The sequence below is a fragment of the Cryptomeria japonica genome, chromosome 9 (genome assembly GCF_030272615.1).
Source record: "Cryptomeria japonica chromosome 9, Sugi_1.0, whole genome shotgun sequence".
Taxonomy (NCBI): domain Eukaryota; kingdom Viridiplantae; phylum Streptophyta; class Pinopsida; order Cupressales; family Cupressaceae; genus Cryptomeria; species Cryptomeria japonica.
Window position 1 is genome coordinate 514,568,488 of NC_081413.1, and position 25,371 is coordinate 514,593,858.

Consider the following 25,371-nt stretch of genomic DNA (forward strand, 5'->3'; position numbering starts at 1 on the left):
AGGTAGACCACATGGCTAATAAGTAGAGAGAGTATGCCCTAGATGACAAGTGGGAGAATATCTACAATTGAGCCCAACCCAACTTCATCCAGCACCCCTCCCAAGTCTAAGGGGGAAATATGTGTTGCCTCTTTGAAGGTAGAAGAAGTGACCCAAACCCAAACCTCATGGATTTTTATGACATCAAGGCAAGTAGCACAACATCAAGAGGAACGGCCCAAACAATGATGGCATCAATTAGAAGCACAAGTCCATCACAACTAGCTACTCAAACGAAACAATAACAAAAAGCTCTAAAAAATAAGACCAACACAACTAACAAAAGCATTTGCCATAATTGAGGTGACTACAAGACATCTCAAGGGGCGACTATGAGACGTCTCAAGCGGCCAAATGGCAACGACGTCTCCCAAGATGAGGATAGGATGTTGCTCCTACTTCATCCTAGAGATCGCCCTCAACAAAGCAAAACTTGTTCCAAAGCTTACACAAGTGGGGATGATGACCCACAAGTCCATCACAACTAGCTACTCAAACCAAATGATAACAACAAGCTCTAAGCCACAAAGAAAGACCAACACAAATGACAAAAGCATTTGCCATAATTGAAGTGACTTACAAGACATCTCAAGCGGTCAAATGGCAATGACTTCATCCAAGAGACCACCCTCAGTGGGGTTGATGATCCACAACTAGCTCTAAGCAACAAAGCAAGACCAACACCACTAAAAAAAGAATTTGCCACAATCGAGGTGAATAAAAGACATGTCTCAAGCAACCAAATGGCAACATCTCCCTAGACGAGGATAGGTCGTCGCTCCTACTTCATCCTAAAGACCACCCTCAACAAAGCAAAGCTTGATCCACGCTTCCACAAGAGGGAATGATGGCCATCTAGCCTGCTCCTTGTCCTCCTCACTATCAACCTCCCATCCTCACCAATTCACATTCCTTCTTCCCCTTCATCAAACCCTATTCCAATGCCTACTTCATATGCCCAATTTCCTCCTCCCCCTCCATTTTCAGCCTCATTGTTTCTTGTTGCTAGTCAATAGAAACAACTCATGCAGACAAACATTTAATTCCAATACTCCCCACAATTCTACTACCCCCAAATATCCATCACCAACTGGCCACATCCCTCAATTCCCACCAACTCCATAGGTATTGGATTCCCAACCACATTTCTCTTTCTAGCATTATTCGAACCCCTCTTCCCCAAAAGCTCACTCCTTCCATTGTTTCATAGCAACAACAATATTTTCCCTCAGGCCACTTAATTGCCTTAAGACATGATGGTGATAAGAAATCACGTCCTTTACAAGCAAAAATAGATAAGCCAAATGTAAGCTATCACACAACAAAAAAAGAATATGAGGAGAAAACAAGATGCGATTCCTACCACCAGAATGGTGAGAGCAAAATATGATCCAACACAAGGTGCTTTGAATTCTGCTCACTTTACACCCTAGACAAACAAGCCCAAAGGAAAAATGCAAGCCACCATGTTAGAAATTAGGATCTTAGGTTCCCAATGCTTCAATTCTTGGAGTTTACCAAGATTGCTATATTACAAGGTGAAGAAAGAGGTTGACTGAAAGAAAGCTGCAATCTCTCATTCTTGATGATGCACATCCTTGCATCCAACCGACATCACTAGAAGAACCATCACCACTCTAAAAGCAAACAATGTCCTAGCCAAAGAAAAACTAAACTAGGATCAAAGACATAGATCAAGTGGGGCCGTACTCCCCTTTCAAGGCATTCAAGTCCAAATTTAATCGTCAACACATCAAGGATTGCTCTCACCATTTAATGAATATAACAAGATGCCTCCACAAAATCATTGTCAAAAGCAAATAAGGTAGACAAACTATCCACCATGTCCACCGCTAAAAAGCTACTAGCAATTCTCATGTCGAAAGTTGAATTCGGGACATGTTGACGTGTTTTTTATGACAGCGTCTAACACAGAATAAAGTTGCTTAACGGTCACTTCACTCTCTCTTGATCAAAGTACGATTGCATGCTAAGATTGCAAGAAGTTCAAACAATCGACTCCAAGGTTCCTTCGATGCGTGGACGTGACTCAGTTGGCTGATGTGATTGTTGGTAATCCAAGGGGCCTTACGTGTGCATCGTTCTTTCACTTCTTTGCTGTGGCTGGAACTCCATCATCAGATATAGCAATTCTGCGATGCTGCTTCTTCGAACGGACTAAAATGAACTAAAAGTAAAAGGGAAAGGGTTCAGAAGGATCTAAATCTATTCCTAAGGGCAGTGATAACAATGAATAGTGCTTTGGTGGACAAATTCCAAATAAACCAAGCTTTGCTTCGCCAAGATCAACTACAACTCCGCAAGAACCGGTGCAATCTTCTGGGGATGCTAGAGGATTTTCAAATCGAGAAAGTACATTTGAATACCCAAAAACGGCGCAATCCAAACGACTATCCACAATCGAACTCAACACAAATTTAGGGGGCTCAGACTAACTTTACAATGCAACTTACAATCAGCAAGATGCAAAAAGTATGAACCATGGAAATTCATCAGACACCATTACATTCTCCATTGAAATCAAAGCACTTTACTATTTCTAATCTAAGCGAGGAAGGTGAAACCATGCAAGCTTTGAAAAAATAATTTAAGTGGACACCATCAGAGAACAATGTTTCACTATTATTTTCTCAAAAACTTATCGCAACAATTTCATACAAAGCTCCCTCCTTTACAAATGAGGGGGGTCACCCCTTATATAGGCTTCAAGCCCTGGCTACATGCAAAACCCTAATTAGGGTTTGCCCCAAAAGATTCTCCACACATGATGCAACAAGGTGGGAATCTCCAATTAATAACCCATCATGCCCATATACAATTAATTCAAAAGTACCCAAAATAGCATCCATTGTGCATTAAATGCACCACCTCCTTCAAATTCGTCCAACATGCGTTGAATATTCATCCATGCAAAAATCACCCCATTATGTCATAAATGATCCATCATTTCCACATGCGGCTACTGCATGCAAAAGCAATCTACCATAAATTCAACATGCAATGACTGGGTCGCCATTTGGTCAAATATTCCAGTAATGAATGCGCCACTCTACTGTCATGTGTTCAATAGATCCTTGCCATGCAAATGGACTCTGTCGTCGTATATCCACTCCTACACATCTGGAATTGTTGGAGAGAGAAAATTCGATTCAGGAAGAATTTTCTTGAAGTCTCTTCAACTTTCCTTGCTTAGAGAAGGTTTCTTCATCAATTCTGCACATTTCCTATTTTTTAGGAAAATTTCCAAATTAGGGTTTTGCGGTCCAGGAGAGAGAAAATTCTCCTACGAATCCAAATCTGTAAAACTTTTGAAATTTGGATGTGATTTGATGCCCGAGAATGGATTTTTCAAATTTTTTTCCCTAGAGGGGAAATTTCTTGTTCAGTTCATCCCTGATTCCTTCCTTGCCTTAGAAATTTTATGTTCAATTCATCCTTGGGTGTATTTCTTCCTTGCTTGGAATTTTGTCCCGAAGGAAGGAATTTCCAATACGCAACCAAATTTTCATCTTTCTTGGAATTCTGTCCCTTAAGGAAGGAATTTCCAACACAGCGCCAAATTTTCACCTTTTTCAGGAACTCTGTCATGAAGGAAGGAATTTCCAACATTTAGTCAATTTTTCACCTTTGGAATTATGTCTTGCAGGAAGGAATTCATTACTTAGCCAAATTTTCATCTTTCCTGGAATTCTGTTATGAAGGAAGGAATTCATTGTTTTGTGAATTGTCCATGTCTCCCTTTCAACATCCCTATTTTTTAGGGATCCTCCTAAAATTTAGGAGCCAGGTTCATTGGGTGAAGAATTTCACCCCGATTCTGAATCTATGAAAATTTCCATATTTGGCTGAGATTTGATGTCTAAAAATAGCATAACTGAAAATTCGCCCGAGGGGAATTCTTCTTTTTATTCCTCCTTGACTCCTTGGATTCCATGCCTTAGGTAAAATTTTAAATTCTTTGCTTGGATGAAATTTTTTTTACCACGCCAAGGATTCATGAATTTTCTCTCTGTGAATGACTTCTTGGATTCAACGCTCCAGCCCAGACCTGGGCGCATTTTGGCTCTGTCCATGGAGAGGTGGATATTTGCACTTGTGAATTCATTCTTGGTTTTAGCGCCCCAACCCATACCTAGGCGCATTTTGGAGATGTCCATGGAGAGGCGGAAAATTGCACTTGTGAATTACTTCTTGGTTTTAGCACCCTAGCCCATACCTGGGCGCATTTTGGAGATGTCCATGGAGAGGCGGAAAATTGCACTTGTGAATTACTTCTTGGTTTTAGCGCCCTAGCCCATACCTGGGCGCATTTTGGAGATGCCCATGGAGAGGCGGAAAATTGCACTTGTGAATTACTTCTTGGTTTTAGCACCCTAGCCCATACCTGGGTGCATTTTGGAGATGTCCATGGAGAGGTGGATTTTTCCACTATTTCAGGCTCTTCGTTAGGATATATATATGAAATATAACATTTAAGTAGAAGAAAGGAAAAAGACATATTTTCTTATACTTTAAGTTATATTTCATATATACTTTCAGGATGTTTGAGAGTGATTTCAGGTCCATAGGAATCATAATGCAAATTCTGGATTTTGGAAGATCTTCCAAATTTCCAGACTTAGTCAAATTTCAGGCCATTTTCAAATCAGGATGACATTGGTGGATTGATGTGAATTTCTGGACTTGGATGATCATGCTTGCTTTCCTCTTCTGGAATAGGAGATCCAAACTTAGCCAAATTTTGACCACTGTCTGTGCTAAGATGCCACTTTGGGATTTTGAAGGTGGATTTTCCAGACTTAGAACAATTTTGTGCCTTCCACTTCAGGGATGATTCTCATACCTAGCCATTTTAGACCCCTGCCTGTCTGCTTTCAACTTTCTAGATTTAGAAGTGATTGTGCATGTTGATTCTTCGCTGTCTACTAGCCTGATCCTGCCACAAATAGACTTTCCCAAAATAGAAACTTTCCAAAATGTCAGAGTTAGAGCCTAAAACAGGACGCATGAATGACTTAATATAAATAGAAACTTACTAAAAATAGAAATTACTAAAAATAGTAAGTTTGATTTTTGGCAAAATGGCGACATTCTGGGACTCGGAAAAATCCCTAAAAAATAGGGACTTTCTAAAAATAGAAAGTTGCTCCGTTTGGGCTCAAATTTTACTGGGAGGTCCCTTGAAGGGTCCTGATTCCAGTCGTATGTTCAGTTTTCCCAAAACCCTAACAGAAACCCCTAAAATCTAGGATAAAAGGCATAAACCCAAAAACGAGACAAAACAAGCCCTAGGCTTAGCCGAATTTGCTCAAACGAAAGGCATACTTGACCAATATGACTCCCAAACACTTGCAAAGCAGATAGACTGACGAAACTGCTGCGAAAAGACCACAAAAAACGCAAGCCAAAAAAACCGGGAGGGCCTAAAAAGAAGGGGGTCCCCATTTGCAATGGGGCGATGTGTGAAAACATCACAACAGGACACTAGTACAAACAATATTTGCTCAAGCACAAAAAGTATAATATAAGTAGATCATTGAGCTAGTGTAGTGCCACTAACTCTTTCGCAAGATCAACCTGCCCAAGAACAAATAGTGGGTGGCACTCATGGCCTCACATGACTACTTGTAAATTGTAGGGCAAGTGTTCTCTAAGAATTTCAAAAAAATCAATTTTCTATTTTCGCAACTTTGTGCCCAATGGATATCCAAGGTTTTGCATCCTTCTACCATACAAAAGAATCCCCACAAGTCAATAGGAGCATTCTACCTTATTCATGTTCAAAGAATAATGCCATGATGGCATCGGAGGGTCATCCCCATCCATCTAATTCTGCAATTTTGATGCGTTTGATGCAGCCTAGTAAGCAATTCAAGTGTTAGTGCTAGCACATCATTGAATGAGCCAAATCTAATAAAGGTCTAATGGTTTGGAAAGCTTTCCAATTTTACAAATAAGGATTCAATTTTGAAACCCCACCAATGTTCCACATTAGTGATCGAGCCCCTTTTAGCATAGCAATGTTCTGTTTTGGCAAGCCCCACTCATCCCAAAATTTCCAACTCAATTATATTATGACATATGGCACTACCCCAAGATTCCTAAATCTATCTCCAAAATAGCATGCACCATCTAATTTGCCACCACAAGTTCATCCAATGACCCACAAGATGTGCTACTATTTCCTTGCAAATATCCACAAGAATGCTCCATGGTTGCATAATTATCACATGTATGGCCCCTTTGACATCCACAAGTCATCTCACAAATCTAAAGTAGTTGGATGAGGATAAATTCTATTCCAAATTCACAATCATAGATATTGAATCAACACTCAAGGCTAATTGACTTCTATCCTTCATGACACATAGCAAGGGAAACAAACCTACTACAGTTCCCAAACAGATTACTTCACTACAAACTTCAATTGAGCATGTACCCATTTGCCTACACAATTGACTCCAACCACTAGCAAGAGATTTCAAGGCACTCAATCCATAGAGATGTTACCATCTCCTTGGCTGGCCTATAGATTCAAACTCTTTCTTTGGGGGAATATTTTATTGTGACTTTGTAGAATTCTCACTATGAATTATGGCTTGTGTCTCTCTTATTAATTGAGGTGCAATTTTTTGGAGTTAAGCCATTGAACCTTATGTGTAAGCTAAGTCTTTGGTGAGGTGAGATGATGTTGAGCTTTTGAACTTGATGCTTGATCTTGATCTTGACCTTCTCACAACTATACAAGACCACCTCTATGTAATGGTCAAGCAACCTTGTGAGGATTGGTACAGAAGTTGTTCTAGAAACTCTTATTTTTGTTATGCTTATTTGCTGACTATTTCATTTGCATTCTTCTCTAGTTTTGAGAATGCATATATCTAACATGAGCCTTTCCTTTATGTTAATTGCTTAACTAAAGTTAGATAAGGAGCCAACATTCTAATCCCAAAGATTGATTTGTTGATTGTGTCCCACCTCAGGTGATCTTCACAAGTGTCGGTGGTCATGCATGGCACATTGGTCCCAAAACAAGACTTTTAGACCTCTCAACAATCTATATGTTGATGTCATCTTAATCCATTGACAAAAAAACATTTCAATGATAACCTTCATCTTCAATCATGGAATTCCCCATGTCTTTCTTCCATTGGTAATTATTTGGGAAAGCTTATTTGATCTTGCAAGAAATTACGATCATCTCACATTTTACTTTTGCCCAAATTCATGTGGAAATGGAATTCTCTCAAGGAAATTTGGCTCAAGGTAGGTGATTGAATTTAATAGCGGTCATTAGAATATGAGACAACTGCCTTCAAATGTAGTTCTTGCTTTGCTAAGGGACACATGAAAGAAGTGTGTGCAAAGTGAAAATCCTCTTCATATTTTTGGAATAAATATTCTATGCAAGCTTGATGGAAAGGAGTTGTGCCCAGAGATGAACTACAGCATTCAATTAATCTCAAGTGCTTTATTTCCTGGAATATTTGTGTGGTGAAATTTTCTATTTGATCATGTTGTTCAGCTGATATAGCCTTCTTGTTCATTGAGATAACAAGGTCTACATTTCTTTAGTATGTGCAAATGTATATACATGTATATGCCTGATAAAACGGTCAAGCTACATTGTTAATAATGATTAAAGTGTTTTAATACCAGCAGTTCCACAAAAACATCACCCAATTTCATGAACCATTACAAGTCTATAACACTTCTGCAATGATGAAGCTTTAAATGAAATTCTGCCTCAATAAGACTTCAAAGGAAACTCACAACGAAGTTAAAACAAATCTGGAATTAACTAATAATATGACAACTGAAATGTACTACAGCTGCTTTAACTGACATCAGATCTATACAAGCGCATCACTTGAGTTGCAATTCAATACATAGTTACTGAGTAAAGAAATACTGGAAGGCCTGCATAAAAGCCAAACTGAAATTGACATCTCACCTTCTTTGCAGCTTCATACTCTTCTCTGTATCTCTTATACATGTTTTGTTTCTCTAATACCTGCAATAAAATTTTGAGTGTAAATAACTACACCAGAGAAAAAAATCTTATCAAAAATCCTGTACAAAGAAACCTATGTACCTTACCTTCTTATCAAATTCCATTCGCTCAGCAGCTCGAGCATCCACATGGAATGTGAACTCTTGTACTTCTGTAAGAGGCATTCTAGGCACTTCAGGAATATGTACAGGGACACTGCATATATAACAAGTCAAGTCAGGTCTCTCCAACATTTCTTATCCTTATCTTCTATTTCTCTATGTCCTTTAATCAAACTGAGTAATCCCATAACTACTTGAGTCCAGAAAATGCAGAAAACAAACAAAGTATAAATCATTCTCCAATGATGATTATCAAGGTAGATCTTAATTCACTTATCAAAACAAGAAAGTATCATGATATATATATGCATGCCTTCTAGTCGAAACTATTACTATTGGAATATATGGGTTTTGTTTTGAATTTATATATTTGCCGAGCACACTATTAGAAGAAACTAAGTTCCACATATATGCCTGCTCCTAAATTTGCATTTCTTTCCTGCAGTTTACCTGGTTAGTTACTAAGAAGACAAACTCAATACTTTCTTCACAGTAATCTATCTGAAATTTATGGATAGAGAACATTTGGGTTTGTATACAATATGGGATTTGCATTTCCCATCCAGATCCAATTATCAGAACTAAATCTCCAATTTTAGAAATATCTGTGTTTTTTTAGGTTTACTGCCACAACTATTTAGTTGCATTATAATTTGCTTTTGTTTCTTCAATCCTGATCCAACTCAGAACTACATCTCCAATTTTAGAAATAACAAGAGTTTTTTAGGTTTACAGACACAGCTATATAATTGCATTATAATTTGTTTTTGTTTCTTCAATCCTCGAGCAGCTCATGTTACAACAACCAATATATTTGTGAGAATTTTCACTTTCCACATATTTGTACTTTTGTTGACCCCCAAAGTTTAACTAAAATAACAATTTAGAAATTCAAGAACTACGCTACTAACTTGCTCTTAATAGGTTGAGCTCAGAACTTTCTTATTTGAGCTCGGAAATATCTGTGTTTTTTAAGGTTTATAGCAACAACTATTTAGTTGCATTATAATTTGCTTTTGTTTCTTCAATCCAGATCCAACTCAGAACTACATCTCCAGTTTTAGAAATATCTGTATTTTTTTAGGTTTGCATCCACAGCTGTATAGTTGCATTATAATTTGGTTTTGTTTCTTCAATCCTTGACTGGCTCATGTTACAACCACCAATATATATTCACGAGAATTATCACTTTCCACATATTTGTACTTTTGTTAACCCCCAAGTTTAACTAAAATAACAATTTAGAAATTCAAGAACCACGCTACTAACTTGCTCTTAATAGGTTGAGCTCGGAACTTTCTCATTTCAGCTTCTTCCCTCTCAGCTCTTGCCCTCTCCTCCATCATTCGCTGTAGTTCTTCTTCATGCCTCATTAAGCTCTCAAGCTGAAAAGGTTCTGGTTTAGTGCACTCCTTTGGTTCTGGCTTTGGTGGTATCTGCAGAATTCAGCCACATATTTCTTACTGAAAAGGGCTCCCCCAATACACAAAAGACCACAAATGCAGAAACACAAAAAACATACAGAAAATCCAAAGATAAGCATATATAGCTAAAGCATTTGCATTCTGATAGATATTAAAGTTGGCAATGAATGGGTGATTTACAACAGATTTCCTCAGCACTTACAACCGGAAAATCAATGGTATAAGGTAATGGATTAGCCTTTGGAATTCGAGCCTCGTATTCCTTGTTTTCCTGCTCTTGCAACTCCAGCATTAATTTTCTCTCTTTTTCAGCCCCCCGTTCCTTCACAATCATTAATCCCAAAATTAGAAACATATTCTTGCACGTCTCAAAATCCTAATGAGATTAGACTATTTTAAATTGTTAATAAAGTGACATGCTTCACTTCCCGTCATGAAATGGGAAAATACAGACCTCTGTGAGAAGATGGAAAGGTTTAGGTTTGGTTGATCGAACAATGGTATCATGAGATGGTTCAGAGTTCAACGAAAGCTAGGCATCCAACCACAATAAGATAACTGGCCCATCAGTAAAACCGTGTTGAAATTCAACTGCTCCTAAATTCATATCCTGCTAAAGTATAAGCATATCCTATCCCTTGCTTCTCAATTTACATGTCTCTTACCTTCATAAAGAGATCAGCCGGAGCAGGAGAAGCATGACAACGCTCATCCGTTTTAAAATGGAATTCCTGATGTAACCTCATTAGTTTTCAAACAAATGTCCATAGAATGTATATAAAATTCCCACTTATGTGTTTGAATTAATACTAAAATCATTAATCAAAAGCTCTCCTACCTCAGGTTTTGTAACTTGGCGCTTAAAATGGCGAAATACACCTAGGTCTCCTCTGCTGGAGAATATCTGCAATGAACAATATAAACATTAGTTGAGTTCAGCCAAAACAATATGCACTACAAAGTTACAAACAATTTTCCACGTCACCTTTTTGTTAAGTGGCCTCGCCTTGAACTTTGGAACATTTTCCAGCTCTTCTTTCTGCAATTCTTCTGAGCTCTTGACCCTGCAGATTTTACCAAAATACATATTAGATTTGATAGATGCCTTTCAAATTCCTTCGATTTACAGGATGCATCATCCAAGTCAAATTCAAAACAAGAGGATTTAGAATTTAGAAATCCATTCATAATAGATTGTTGTCTGATCAGTGATGTCCATTTCATTAACTTTTGAGTTAGCATCAACCCTCAGCACATAGTGGAAGTCTGGTTACAAAACACACTTAAAATACAAACTTTAGAGTACAGTCCTCCATATAACTATATGCAATAAAGTTTCTTGCCCAATGACTAAACATATATCAGAATATTAATATAAATTGGAAGATGTTTCCAAAGCTATTTTATGAGGAATTTTCCCAGTTTTCCAAAACTACACTCTTCGGAAAGATCTGATCAACTGATCTGCATCAACGTGGACACTTTTGTTCTCTGTTGCAGTGACACAGCAATTATGAACTGACCTTTGCAGCTAACTATCTTCACATCTATGAGCCATTGAGTATAGCAGGACTGTTAAAGCCAAGAGGGTTCCTAACAGATTAACCACAGAAAAGGGTGCTTCTATGTCATTAATTCTTATTAAACCACAGATTAAACCACAGAAAAGGGTGCTTTTCTATGTCATTAATTCTTATTAAACCACAGATTAAACCACAGAAAAGGGTGCTTCTATGTCATTCATTCTTATTAAACTGCACTTGCTCATTTCCTCATTTCCATCAATTTGCTATGTATGCTTACATTCATGAGGCTAGACCATTATCACGGATATATGTATTAGAATGTGGAAATAGCTGAATGACCACAACACATTTCTTACCTAGAAAAGGCTTTATCCAAATATAATGGTCATGACATAATATTATCCTCAATGTGTGATGATGGGATGTTTTCCTAGAAAATTCTCTTTGGTGAATTGTTTGAGGTATTATTCTTGGAAAGCATGCTTGCAAGAGTCTAAAGAGGCATATTATTTGTCAGTTAATGAAACCCAGGATAGTGTTGTGACATATTCACACATCGCCCCATTGCAAATGGGGACCCCCATTTTTTCGCTTTCCAGGGTTAGTCGTCTTTGCTATTAGCCTTTTGCAAGAGTCTAAAGAGGCATATTATTTGTCAGTTAATGAAACCCAAGATAGTGTTGTGACATATTCACACATCGCCCCATTGCAAATGGGGACCCCCACTTTTTCGCTTTCCAGGGTTAGTCGTCTTTGCTATTAGCCTTTTGCATATAAATGCTTCGGGGTTGATCAGGTCTCTTTCTTCAGGATGAAATGAGATATAACACTATCTTCAAATGGTTTCCTTTGTTCTAGAACAATTCTAATTGCAGTGACTAAAGGTGATATTCATGAGTTAAGAGATATGCAGGAAGGATTGAGATCATTGAAATCTCTTCGCTTGGATCAACTAAGCTTTGAAGAAAGCATGAGGAATGTGAATGAAAGTTGGCCTCAACTATGTAGAAATATCAACATTCGGTGCAAATGAGCTTTTGGTGGTCAATTTGGTGAGGAAGGTTTCGATAAAGGATGAAAACTTTGAATCATGATTCACCTAAAAGATGAAATTTGGCAAACTTAGCCTCAGAATCTTGATGATTTTGATTCACAAATGGATTGCAAAACAAAGTGGCCGATCAAGTTTGACTTGCAAAGGTGTCTCTAATTTCCGCCTTGATCAATACTTGCATTGGTCTTCTTAAAAGCCGCCTTGGTCAATGTTGCAATGCTCCCTCTAAATTCCGCCCTAGTGGATAAGTTGCAATGCTTCCTCAAATTGCTGCCAAGATGTTAAGTTGCAATACTCCTCCAAAAATCCAACTTGATGCTCAACTTGCAATGATACCTCAATTTGCCACCTAGAAGATGAATTGCAAAGGTGAGTATAAAATCAACCATCTTGATTAAGTTGCAAAGGTCACCCAAATATCCGCCAAAAGCAAATCTTGCAATGCCCTTTCAAATTTCTGCCTAGGTGAAGCGTTCCAAATGCTCACTCAAAAGGTCACCTAAGAGAAAAACTTGCAATGGGGTCATGAAATGCCGCCAAGCATAGAGAGTTGCAATGCTTCTTCAAAATTCCAACTTGATGGTTGAGTTGCAATGACCTCCTAAAATGTCGCCTTAAGATGAAGTTGCAATGGTATCACCTCCTAAAATGTCGCCTTAAGATGAAGTTGTAATGGCATCCCTAAAAGCCGACTTGATCTTAGCTTGCAATGCTCCTTCAAAAAGCCGATCCAAGTATTACATGCAATGGACATCAAAATTTCCACCATCTTGATCTACTTGCAATGGGGTCCTGATATGCCACCTAGGTGTTGAGTTGCAATGCCTCTTCAAAAATCCGACATGATGGCTAACCTGCAATGACCCCCTAAAATGTCGATTTGATGTCTAGTTGCAAAGGTTGTGTGAAAAGCCGATCTAAGGTTTGATAGCAATGGTAAACATGAAATTGCAAAGAAGTCAAGAGAATTCAACTTGGAGATTGAAATAAAAGCTACTCCAAATCTTCCCCTTCAAGCAAAAGTTGCAATGGTCACTTAGAAGTTCAATTTGATATGAAGTTGCAATGGTGCCTCCAAATGTCGGCAAGGTATAAAGATACAAAGCTCCTCCAAGAAGCCGCCAAGATGTTTAAATGCAATGGGGTCATGAAATGCCGCCACAATCAATACTTGCAATGGTCATCCAAATTTCTGCCATGAAGGCTAAGTTGCAATGACCCCCCATAAAGCCGCCTTCATCAAAAGTTGCAATGATACCTCAATATGCCGACTTGAAGATCGATTTGCAAAGGTCCTCTAAAATGTCAGCAAGGCATGAAGATAATCTCCTCCAAGAAGCCGCCAAGATGTTTAAATGCAATGGGGTCATGAAATGCGGCCACAATCAAATACTTGCAATGGTCATCCAAATTTCCGCCATGAAGGCTAAGTTGCAATGACCCCCCGTAAAGTAGCCTTCATCAAAAGTTGCAATGGTACCTCAATATGCCGACTTGAAGATTGATTTGCAAAGGTCCTCTAAATTGCTGCCAAGAGCTAAAGATGCAATGGTGTCTCAAGAATCCAAGTTGCAAAGATGCTAATGAATACCACCTACGTCAAAGGATACAATGGTGTGATGAAATTCTACTAAGTAAAAGACATGCAAAGGTGTTGCCAAAAGCCACCCAAGGGAAAAAATAGTAAAGCTCCTCCAAATTGCTCCCTCAACCCTAAGATGCAATGGTCTTTCAAAAAGCCGTCTAAGGTGACAAGTTGCAAAGCCCAAGCCCCTCCAAATTGTCGCCTCAAACCTGAGATGCAATGGTCTTTCAAAAAGTCGCCTAAGGTGACAAGTTGCAAAGCCGCCTTGAAATGCCGCCTCAATGCTAAGATGCAAAGGTCTTCTTAAAAGCCGCCACCACATTAAACTTGCAATGGTGTTGTCAAATGCCGCCATGGAGCAAAGTTGCAAAGCCATCCTTAAAAGCCGCCATGGTCACGTGTTGCAAAGACGTCTCAAAAATCCGACCAAGGGTTTGAATGGCAAAGGTAAAATCCGCCTTGATGTCAAATAGCAAAGGTGCTTCAAAAGGCCGACTTAGCAAATCTTGCAAAGCTACCCACTAAGGTTACAAAGCAAAATGTCAAAATTCATGACTAAAGTCAGCCTTCACCCTAAAAGATATGTCATTTGCCCTAAAGGAGGACTCAAAGCATTCATTCAATCAACAATTCACAGCAATTTCTTCCTTCAACAGCGAATTTCATCAGCAAGGCAAAGAATCCAATCAGCATCAACAGCAAATCTGATCCAAAATACAACGAACTCATCAAGAAGACAGCAAAATTTATAAAGGAAGAAGCGAATTCATCAAGAAGACAACGAACTTGCTCAAACCAAAGAGCGACCCCCTCTCCAAATACACTCATCAAACCTGCAACACATAGAAAATCAGAGACTCCGTCAAATTAAGAGACTGTGAAGGTTATATATCAAATGTGTGTTTGATATCATATTTGTTATGTTTTGCAGATGTGAAAGGAGGATTGCAAGACCCCGCCACCATGCGACTTCAAAGAGGAAAACTTCATCGGCAAATACAAGGACATGATCTACAACACCAACAGCATGAAGAGAATCACAAAGAAAGAGTTTCCAAAAGAGTGAACAAGGCAATATAAAAATTCAAAACTAAGAGGGAGTCAACATCTATACCTTGCACCTCCGTTGAGACATTCAAGAGGATAGTTTCGGAAGAGTTAATCAAAGTTAGAGGATCATCATCATCATTGTTGAAGCTGGATAATGTTGAGGATCAAGAGATATTACTCAATACTCATTCATGATGATGAATCAAACCTACAAGCAAGATGAGATGGTGTCCAAGTCATCATCCCACCAATCAGAGGAGTTCCACTTCAGCATGTCCGGATTCAATGAACCAAGCTCATCCATGGGGGGCACAAACTCCGATGTACCAACCCCCACTATTTATTGGTCGAATATTCTAAAGAGGACATGTGTCAAAGCATTGTAATTATTTCATTGGCCGGAATAAGGTTTGTTGTAACAAACCCTAATTAGGGTTTCATTGTAAAATCTCAGCCATTGATCTCAAATCAATCCAGGCCATTCATTGTAATGAGCTCTCTATAAAAAGCTCAAGCTCTTCATTTGTAAAGGTTAATAGAGAGATAATAGAATAGTGTGTAGTCCAAAAATACTAATAGAATAGAAGGAATAGAATAGTGTATAGTAGATAGCAATTTGAGTAGAAGTTAGATTAGGAGAAGGCAAAGATTGTTGCTAAAATCTTGTTGTAAAGAGCATATGATCTCATTGAAGTTATGGTGAATTAATGTGTTATTTCAACAAGTTGCATGGTCTCTACTTCTCAATTCATTTGCTTTCATGTTGATTAGATTGGATGGAGGAATTTGTTGAATGCATTTCTATGGAATCCGTTAGTCCATACCACTAGCCTCTTGCGAATTGTAAGTGTGCCTTGCGTGGTCAACTGGAATGATATGAGATTAACTTCAAATTGTTATATGTCAATTTTTATGCATTAACTTGAATGGTAATCAATGTTTGATGGTAATGATTTGAATGTCTTTGAATTATCCCTTAGAAGATTGCACTGAGCTTGGGTCAAATCGTTCAATTTGATGGTGAGACCTTGCCCAGTAGGATTCCATTGAATCATTCGCCAATTTTCTTGTATTCTTAGGATTAGAATAGGCTTCCTCAACCCTTTCTCTTTTCCCCTTATTTAAACTCAAGCTAGTTTAGGATAAAAAGCATCACAAGATTGCAACATTAGGAACTAAGTTCCAGCGATTCAAGCATTCAACAATTCAACGAAGTCCCCTTGTGATTCCAGCATAATCACATAAAACCAACGAGCTTATCTACACATTGTGATCCGACATTTAAGAACCTTGGAGTTGTTATCTCAAGTGATCCTTATGTGAATCTTCAGCATTTGAGAGACTTTGATCAAGAGAGGATAAGATACTATTGGGTATTTTATTTTGTGCTCACATGTGCATGAAAAACACATCAACAGTAGCAAGGCTGGTAAAAAGGCTTTCCAAGACAAAATCTTTTCTTTTGCTATTTAGATCTTATAGACATAATATTTCATTTGTGATTCCATTTCCAACATTGTCAGTCAGACCAAACGTAAACCCCTGTCTGAAACAAAAACACACATGATTCTGCAATGAAATAGTTAGTAACAAGGCATAAACAAAAGGTAGTTTATTGATAATCAGAGGTCTTCCACTACATGGAAACCCACAGCAGAAAAGTCCAAATTATGATATGCCATATCTGTTTCAGCTATCTGTAATCATCCATGTTACTCCAAAATACAGGACCAGCTGTTTTTCTCTTATCCATAAAGCCTGCACAATGATTCTGTAACACCACTGAAGCCCTTATTTGATTGGCAGTTCTTCATGGAATACTAGCCACCCCAAGACTCTTTGCTTTTAAAGAGGACCCTGTTGTTAGATACATTGTCTTGCATTAGCCACAGCACTCTGGTAAGTCTCATCCCTTACCACATTTTTAAATGTCAAACATTTGATGATGTCTGCTTCAATAAGTATTAAAGATCCTTTATAGAATAGTATTAAAAGACCTTCCCATCACTCCACTTTAAATGTCTCCAATTAGGATCCAATCCTTTTTGTTGCATAGAACTCGCGATAGAAGTAAAATGCTTGTAACCAATTAAATCTGAGAAAAATCCTACACAGAAATATTTGCTTGACAAACCTTTCATTAATGGAGTTGCCCTAAACTGCAAACAATTTGCCCATTACTGCTTGCAAATTTGCAAAAATCTCTATCACAGAGATGATCTAATATGCTACTCACTCACCATTAGTTGCAAACACACAAAAATCTCTATCCTTGGAACTACTGCTGGAAAGGTTGCACATGCGCAATTTCTTTGTTAATTACTCCCTGTCACCATTTATGTTTGTATGGATACAAAGGGTTCTCAAGTATTGAAAACAAGGGCTATGCCATAGCCATTAGTTTCCTTCCCTTGGAAAAATCAGTCAACTTTGAGCACAAAAACCAGGTTCATACTAAAGAGTATGGAGTGCAAAAAAGTTGAAATGTAGTTAAAAATTTGCACTACATTTCCTTAATTTAACAAGGCAGGGCTTGTACAACCTCATAGTGTTTTGATTCAGCTTGTAATGTTTTTGAAAAAATCCATTTCTTGCTGATTAGATATTTTCACAACAACATACCTCATGCTATGTATATCATGCTTTCTAATGTTTTATGTTATGAAATATAACATTGTCCGATTTTTTCCCTACATTATCCTGACATACCTTACGAAAGTTGTCTGGGCAGACATATCCAGCCAAAATTGGCTCCAAAAGGAAATAGACCCATGTTTAGTGCTCATGAGAAACCTGCCTTAGACATACCAGTGCAGCTCAATGCACTAGGTACTTTAAATGGGGTACACACCCCATTTAAAAATACAATTACAAAACGACAATATTATAGAATAAATATAAAACATAAAGTCTCAAGACAGCCATACCTTTATCCAGTATTTATTATCATTTTATTCATTCTTATTATTAAATTCCATTCATATCTCTGTATCATTCACAACAAACAGCTCCCTTTCAAGAAAAACAACCAAGAAAAATTGACTTGTTTGATTCATGATTCTCCTGCTATTGAAAGTTGATGCCATATGACAGATTCAATATTTTGTAGTTTTGATATGCATGTAATAAACAACAGTTCTTGAATACTTTGGTTATTATGTTTATTTTATAACTGGCTCAAAGCATTTTATCAATACAGAGTTTTACTACCTTCATGGTGATAGTATATTTCAAGTGTCTTCAAGTTTTATGCTTTTAGTTATAATGCTACTCTACAAAACCCATTTTTACAGGCTCCGCTCCTTTTGCCCTACCACACCCTTCACGTGTGTACCCAAGTTCACCCACGTAACCCACCAAGCATATGCACAGGTTATACTCAAGAAAACAAGAATTTCAGAGCTGCATATGCACAGGATGTGCTTGACAAAACAAGAATTTAGGATCCTATGGAGAGTTCTATCACTTCTAAATTCATTTCATAGTTGACCACAAAAAATTGGTAGTCCTGTACAGGGTATCATTGGGTAACAATGTTTCCACTCAAATATGCTAAAAGCAGCATAAGAATTCATACATTTTTCTCTCATAGATTAAAAGCCCAATCTACACTACCAAATAAAGTTCCATTTAAAGGCTTGTTTAATTTTGAAAATGATATCACAAAAAGATTGCTGTAAAGCTCCCCAGCTATATTTGGCAATCAATGCTTAGACATATAAAAACACTAGCAACCATATATATGTATGATCATTCTATACTCATGTGTATCCGTTATTTCATGTTGATGTTTTGAGCTATTTGATTGGTGTGCATATGTTTCTAGAGCTGTCATACTTTAATCTTATTCATTTAGAATATATTAAATTTTATTCTCCAACTCCATGCTAGAGCCAAAATATTTGTCACAGAATTTTCAAATCTTTAGTAATATAAGTTTACAAGAATCAATGTCTATTATCCTTAGTATCCATAGAGAATGAATGACAAAAGTACAATAGAAATTATCTAACCATATAATCTACCAGAGTCTAAATTTTAGATCAGCACAAACAAGGCAAAATCAATATGTCCGTGTTGAACTAGATAAGTAAACTTTGGAAACAAACAGTAAGAAAATACAACCTAGCTCCATAAACATTAAGTCCAAAATAATTTTGGGATCTCAATGGAAATAATTTTAGTAACTTACTTCGGTGGGCGTGCCCGTAAAGCAGTTTCCAAGTGTGGCATTCTGGGTTCAGTTAGACCACCTCCAACTGCGGATTTAAGATGGTGTTTCTCTGTAATCTGCATCCAAGGAAATCATCAATCAAGAGTCTAGCAATAGTGGAAATTGCTCGAGCATTATAACATATGGTAGATTCATAACAATCACAAATTACCCCCACTGAATCTGTGGATGATGACAGTGATGAAGTTGCTGGACAGTGTTGCATAGCCCTTTCTGATGTCTTCAAATTAAATTCCTGTACTAATTGCAATAAGTAATATTCAACTGGACAGGGCACAATTACGTGCTTATCAAACTGCATAGATGTGCTTATTAACAAAGCATTATGATATGATGAAGGTGTAAAAATAAACAATTGGAAATGCACCTGAAACACGGGCAACTGTGGAACACTCTTTGGTGGCAAGGGCAGGGATGAAGCCTCCAATATCTGGAAATAAAAAGAAAATTAACACAACAAACCTTGAAACTCAGGAATTAAAATATATGCAATGTTTAAATCCAGCCTCTCCACATTGATCACTAACCTTTTTATTCAGCGGGCGGGCTTTGAACTTTGGCATCTTTGCAAGCAGCTCTTCTTCTAATTCTGCAGTACTCTTCACCCTGCAGAACACTATATGTCAATTTAATTCATGCAGAGTATTTGTCATTACTCCAAACTTTAATAGTTACTCAGGTTTTAGTAGTACCATTATAATGGCAAATTTTACCTTACAGGTCGACTTCTCTGAGCTGTCACTAATGCAGGCTCCTTTGGCACAGTTAGCTTCAACTGGACCGGATGGGAAACTCCATCAACACTGTCCCCCTGAAACAAACCCACAATAGAATTAAATGAGAGAACAAAATAAAAAGCAAGATTATCTGATTAGCCAAATAGAGCTAGAGATATTTTGAACACAATATCAAGCTTAGATCAAGGCAAAGCAAATGGAAAAACAAAGGAAAACTCAATAACCTTGGAAGATGCAGTATAACCTCTCTCGTTATAAGCACACACAAATTTCTCCTTGGTCGCAGATAAAGCAGATGAAACCTTGTGAGGCAACACCTGTTCTTTCACATTATGTATCTGTGTAGACAGAAGGCAATGGAATGCAAAATTAAACAAAGTCATCCCAATTCTGTCTCAATCATTCCTAAACATACAAACACACACATTTGCAGAAACTATCATCCATTAGAAGCAAACCCCTAGTGATGATATTTCTTAAAAAATTCAATTTCTACAGCATCTGTTAGTCAAAACCATACTTAACATACCATATATCTGAGGGAAATATCAAAATACCAATAAACGTATCAAAGAAAAGCAATGTAACAGAATTTTAAATGCAGCATAAGTAATGGCACATTCATAGTATAAAGAAGATTTTACCCTGGGAAACACTTTCAAGGAAAAAAACTATAATCCATGTGTGAGCCTTTATAGCAAATCAGTATAGGAAACTGCTAAATGGTATTATAATACAATGGGTGTAAAACCATAAGCCAAAAGCCCACCTAAAATGCCTGAAAAATTTGTGGCAAGTATACAATCCACAGGGAGTGTAAAACACGCAAAATATTCAGCACGTATCCAACAATATCATTAACATGGATCTTTATGGAAGTCCTTTTGTCACAGATGGCAGTTAAGTTGTGCAAAAATGACAGGTCATACCATAAATTTCTGGTATTTAGTGACAATGCAGAAATGTGCTGTTATGTATTGTCAAGAACTTGTGTTGTTTTTCTACAACTAAAAAACACAGTTCTTCTGCTCTAAAACAATCCACTAAGGTCAAACAATCCAGAACCAACAATATTGGAACTATCATCTCTCCCTTACTCCATCTATGCATATATCTAAACAGCAGAATCTTGTACTGTAAGATAATTTTGTCTTCAAAATTAAGTTCCAATTTGACATGAATCAAGCTTACATATTATTTCTAGTGTAGTCCTCACATGCCCAAAAAATGGTCATATTTTTTCAAAATCATTTAAAAAATAAATAAAACACTAAACCTAAACTAAAAGAGTAAAGTTCCTTGGGGACATCTTAGGAATGACTAGGCATGGACAAAACGTCCCCCAATCATCCCTATGGACCCCCACCCATAAAGGTGATTGTAAAAGGTCATTTTGGGACACCCTATTATCCTCAAGATAATTAGGGGCAAATAGACTTGCCTCAACCATTCTGAGGACGATAGGGCATCCTGTGTTGTCACAAAAAAATAATCACATTTAAAACAAAACCTAAACCTAATCTAAAAAGGTTTCCCATCTCTTAAAAATTTAAAATGTATAAATATCCTTGCCCACCCTCATTTGAAATTACCATCAGCAATTTGCAAGAACAAGCACAAGAGGAAAAGGCATCCCTTGGTCATCTCAGGGATGATAGGTTGTCCCTACACCCCAAAAACAGCCACAATTTATTTAAAACTCATTTTTTATTTTTTTTAAAGTAAAAGCCATAAACCTAAAAAGGAAGGAGCACTTATCAAGCTTCTACCTCCCTTAACGCTAAAAAACTATAAAAACACTTGATCACCTTAGAGGAAGATGAAGACAAAGAGGATGAATCTCCTCTTCAAACATCAATTACCAATTTAACTTCAAAACTTGCACTTAAACTAGAATGTTAAACCTAGAGAATTGTTTTTGGGGGGTTTAGGATTTCAACTTTCCATCAAAAATATCTACATTAATAAAAAACTATAGATGGGTTTTTTCATATTTTCATTTAATTTTTTTCCCATTTCATGTTTAGGATTTTTTTATTTCATATGTTTGAAGTTGAGATCATGTTAAATCTAGATAGCTAATTTTTTTATTAGCATAAATGAGAATTGCTTTTTGAGTTTTTACTTTATCATAAATATTAAAATTTTAAACTAGATAAACAAGATTGAACTTTGTGTAACCTCTACTTTTGCACCTAAACCATGAAAACAAAAGGAATATCAAAAAAACAGTTTTTTACCTTTTTTAATTAAATTTGACATAAATACTAACAATTTAGTTTTAAATAAAATATATTATAATGCTCATGGGATTTCCCTTCTATGTAACATCTACTTGCATGTTTTGTACAATACGAAGTACAAAACATAAGGTCACACCTATTACTACCATGACATTGACACTTTTTTCTGTTCATCATAATCATGGTAACTTGTGTAAGGGACCTTCTATTCCTTCGGGCTATTGAGTCTTAGGAGCACTGCAAGGATGCAAAGTTTAGTTTCAAATCCTCAAGAATATTATTGGATAGAGGCTGGCCCTAACAATGTGGGGCAAGTCATGATAGATGTGGCATGTATGCAAGGCATCAAAAAAGTTGACTGAAGCAAGCTACAAACATATATATTGGACCTTTGCTATGTGCATGCCATGAACAATGCACTCAAGGACATCAACAAAATTGACTTTATTAACAATCAACACACATTGCATGCACAATTTATTATCTTGGTCTTTGTTCAATAAGGAATTTATCAAACTTGTTGAGAGAAAATATGCGTCTTATTTCATTCTCTTGAAGAGGATGACTAAGCTGAGAGCAGATATGCATCCTATTTCATTCTCTTGGAGAGGATAACTAAGTTGCCAAAATCCTTGCAACTAGTGGTCATGGAACAAGTGTGGAACCTATGAGCTAAGTCCAAGATAACAGAGACAAAAGAAAACGACATGGTAAAGAGCAACACTATTTTGCCAAATGGCAAATGGCGTTGCCTCCATCATATCCCCAATTTTCACAAAAAATAGATATGTGCAAACTTTGACACTTCAAGCCTTGGGGAAACATGAGTGCATTTGTAGAGTTACACCCTACTGGTGGCATTGAGATGAAGATATGCTTCATGAAGGTGGTGGAAAAGATGTGGAATGCCAAGCAAGCCTCAACATGTGACATGAGCGGACCAAATTTACCACTCTAAGGGGCACATAAGCATGATACAGCATGGAACAAGTGTGGAACCTATGAGCTAAGTCCAAGATAATAGGGACAAAAGAAAACAACAAGGTAAAGAGCAACACTATTTTGCCAAATGACAAATGTGTTGCCTCCATCATATCCCCAACTTTCACAAAATATAGATATGTGCAAACTTTGACACTTCAAGCCTTGGGGAAACATGAGTGCATTTGTAGAGTTACCCCCTACTGGTGACATTGAGATGAAGATATGCTTCATGAAGGTGGTGGAAAAGATATGGAATACCAAGCAAGCCTCAACATGTGACATGAGTGGACCAAATTTACCACTCTAAGGGGCACATAAGCATGATACAGCATCAGAACATTAGTGTGCAAACTCTATAGATTTGTTATTGTTTATTCACAAAAATATATAATTTCATATATTTATTTTAAATAAAATAACATCTCTTATTGTATTATTTGATTTGTATCTTATAATATAAGGGGCACCATGGGTTCAAAAAAGTTAATGTATAGACAAGAATGCCTACTAAGCACTTCTCCACCTTGTTTTGCACCTATTTTGATGATCACCAACAATAGACATGTTTTCGACCATGTTCTACCCCTTGGATTCCTAACTTCCAATCACCTTGGCCACTAGCACCCATGCTTGCATCCTTAGAGTTGGAAAACTAAGATTATGGGAGATGGTCATTAGGTGAGAAAACATGGTTTTGAATTGCACACCATCTTCTTTGCTAGCCCTAATCCTCGTTATCTTTCCTATAATGGACAAGCACCACTAACATGCATATTTAAGGAAACTTTCCAAAAATTGAAAGGATCAATCATCATCCATCCACCCATTGCATTCTCCATCCTCAAGCACCTCTAAACACTTTACTCTTAGAGAAAATCATAATCAAAATTATTGCTACACAAACCACCAATGTTGCAAATTCGCATGCACCTAGGATCACCCATCCAAATCATTCTTTTAGGGGTTTGACTATGGCAAGATCCTAAATGTGCCCTAGGCACAAACATTTCCTTACCATATTTAACAACAATGATCACTTCTATAACAACGACGACAAAGACAAACAAGTGCAGGGGACTTTTGATGATAAGCACAAAGGACGCTAGCACTCCAAAGTCAACAATAGTCCCCTAAAATAGACCCAAGCACGTAGAAATGGACATTAGCAATTGTGGCTAAAATAAGCTTCCAAAACCTCCCAAACATACTTTCAACTATTAAAAACTCCCCACATTTGATCTTCAACCATCTTCAATGTTCAACATTAACTTAACCAAAAATTCTCTCTCTAACCCTTCCTTATTTCCTCTACTAGTTCTATAGCAACCTCAACTCTTGTGTTTAATTTACTAAGATTAATCTAAAAATTGATCTATCAAAGTTATTCTTGTCATTTTATGACACCCTTGGTCCATCAGTGAGAACCGATTAGAGATACGATCCATGGACAAGTGCTGCCCCAATTGATCAAGGAGAAAAGCAATGAAATTATGAAGTGTGAAGTATTGTCTTGTCTAGAGGAAGTTCCTTAGTTCTCAAACCCGGAACTCCGGAACCCCAAAGTTCCCAGGTTGCTAAGCCTCCTTCTCTCTTCACCCGAAATTCCAGAACCCCAAGGTTCTGAAGTTCCCTTCCTTTCCTTTCCTCCTTCTCTTTAGTTCCCCGGAACTGCAGAATCCCAAGGTTCCGAACTTCTTTTCCTAAGTCTCCTATCCCTCTTCTCTAGAACCCCGAGGTTCCGAAGTTCCCTCCTTGCCTTCTTCCCTTCTCCAGAACTCCGGAACCCCGAGGTTCCAAAGTTCCTTCCTTAGCCTTTCCTTTCTTTTCTCTGGAACTCCGAAACCCCGAGGTTCCGAAGTTCCTTTCCCTTGCCCTTTTACTTTTCCCGGAACTCCGGAACCTCGAGGTTCTGAAATCCCTTCCTTGATGTCCTTCTCTGTTCTCCGGAACCCCGGGGTTCCGAAGTCCCTTCCTTGTTGCCCCTTTCTCTTCTCCAAAACTCCGGAACCCTAAGGTTTCGAAGTTCCTTCCTTAACCTTTTTTCAGTTCCCCGGAACTCTGAAACCCCGAGGTTCTGAGTTTCCTTTGCTAGGTCTCCCCTTTTTCTTTTGCTTACTCTTTTATCCCTTCCTCGGAACTCCAAAACCCCGAGATTCCGAAGTTCCTTCCTTGTCTTCCCCACTTCGGGAACCCAAGTTACCAAAGTCCTCGGACTTCTTTCCGACTGGCAACACTTCCGGATGGCGTGATCAACACTCAAAGCTTTATATGCTCCAACAACTTTTGTGACTTGTGCACCTTCTTTTGTGGAGCCACAAGGGTGCATTTAATGATTTTGGCAAGATTTCCATCAAGAGAG

The 25,371-nt window shown here is 37.7% G+C and overlaps 1 protein-coding gene across 1 annotated transcript in view; it reads right to left on the minus strand.

Annotated features, from left to right (window-relative positions):
* Positions 1-25,371, minus strand: part of LOC131066935 (protein TPX2) — a 46,902-nt gene that overhangs the window by 10,848 nt on the left and 10,683 nt on the right. Inside the window, exons 5-18 of the mRNA XM_058001832.2 lie at positions 20,010-20,123; positions 19,762-19,859; positions 19,576-19,654; positions 19,416-19,478; positions 19,200-19,283; positions 19,007-19,104; positions 10,585-10,663; positions 10,438-10,503; positions 10,265-10,330; positions 10,054-10,131; positions 9,802-9,921; positions 9,445-9,611; positions 8,161-8,269; positions 8,015-8,074 (exon numbers count right to left, since the gene is read on the minus strand). Coding sequence (XP_057857815.1) covers positions 8,015-8,074; positions 8,161-8,269; positions 9,445-9,611; positions 9,802-9,921; positions 10,054-10,131; positions 10,265-10,330; positions 10,438-10,503; positions 10,585-10,663; positions 19,007-19,104; positions 19,200-19,283; positions 19,416-19,478; positions 19,576-19,654; positions 19,762-19,859; positions 20,010-20,123 — 1,281 coding nt within the window. The remainder of the gene's footprint in view (positions 1-8,014; positions 8,075-8,160; positions 8,270-9,444; positions 9,612-9,801; positions 9,922-10,053; positions 10,132-10,264; positions 10,331-10,437; positions 10,504-10,584; positions 10,664-19,006; positions 19,105-19,199; positions 19,284-19,415; positions 19,479-19,575; positions 19,655-19,761; positions 19,860-20,009; positions 20,124-25,371) is intronic.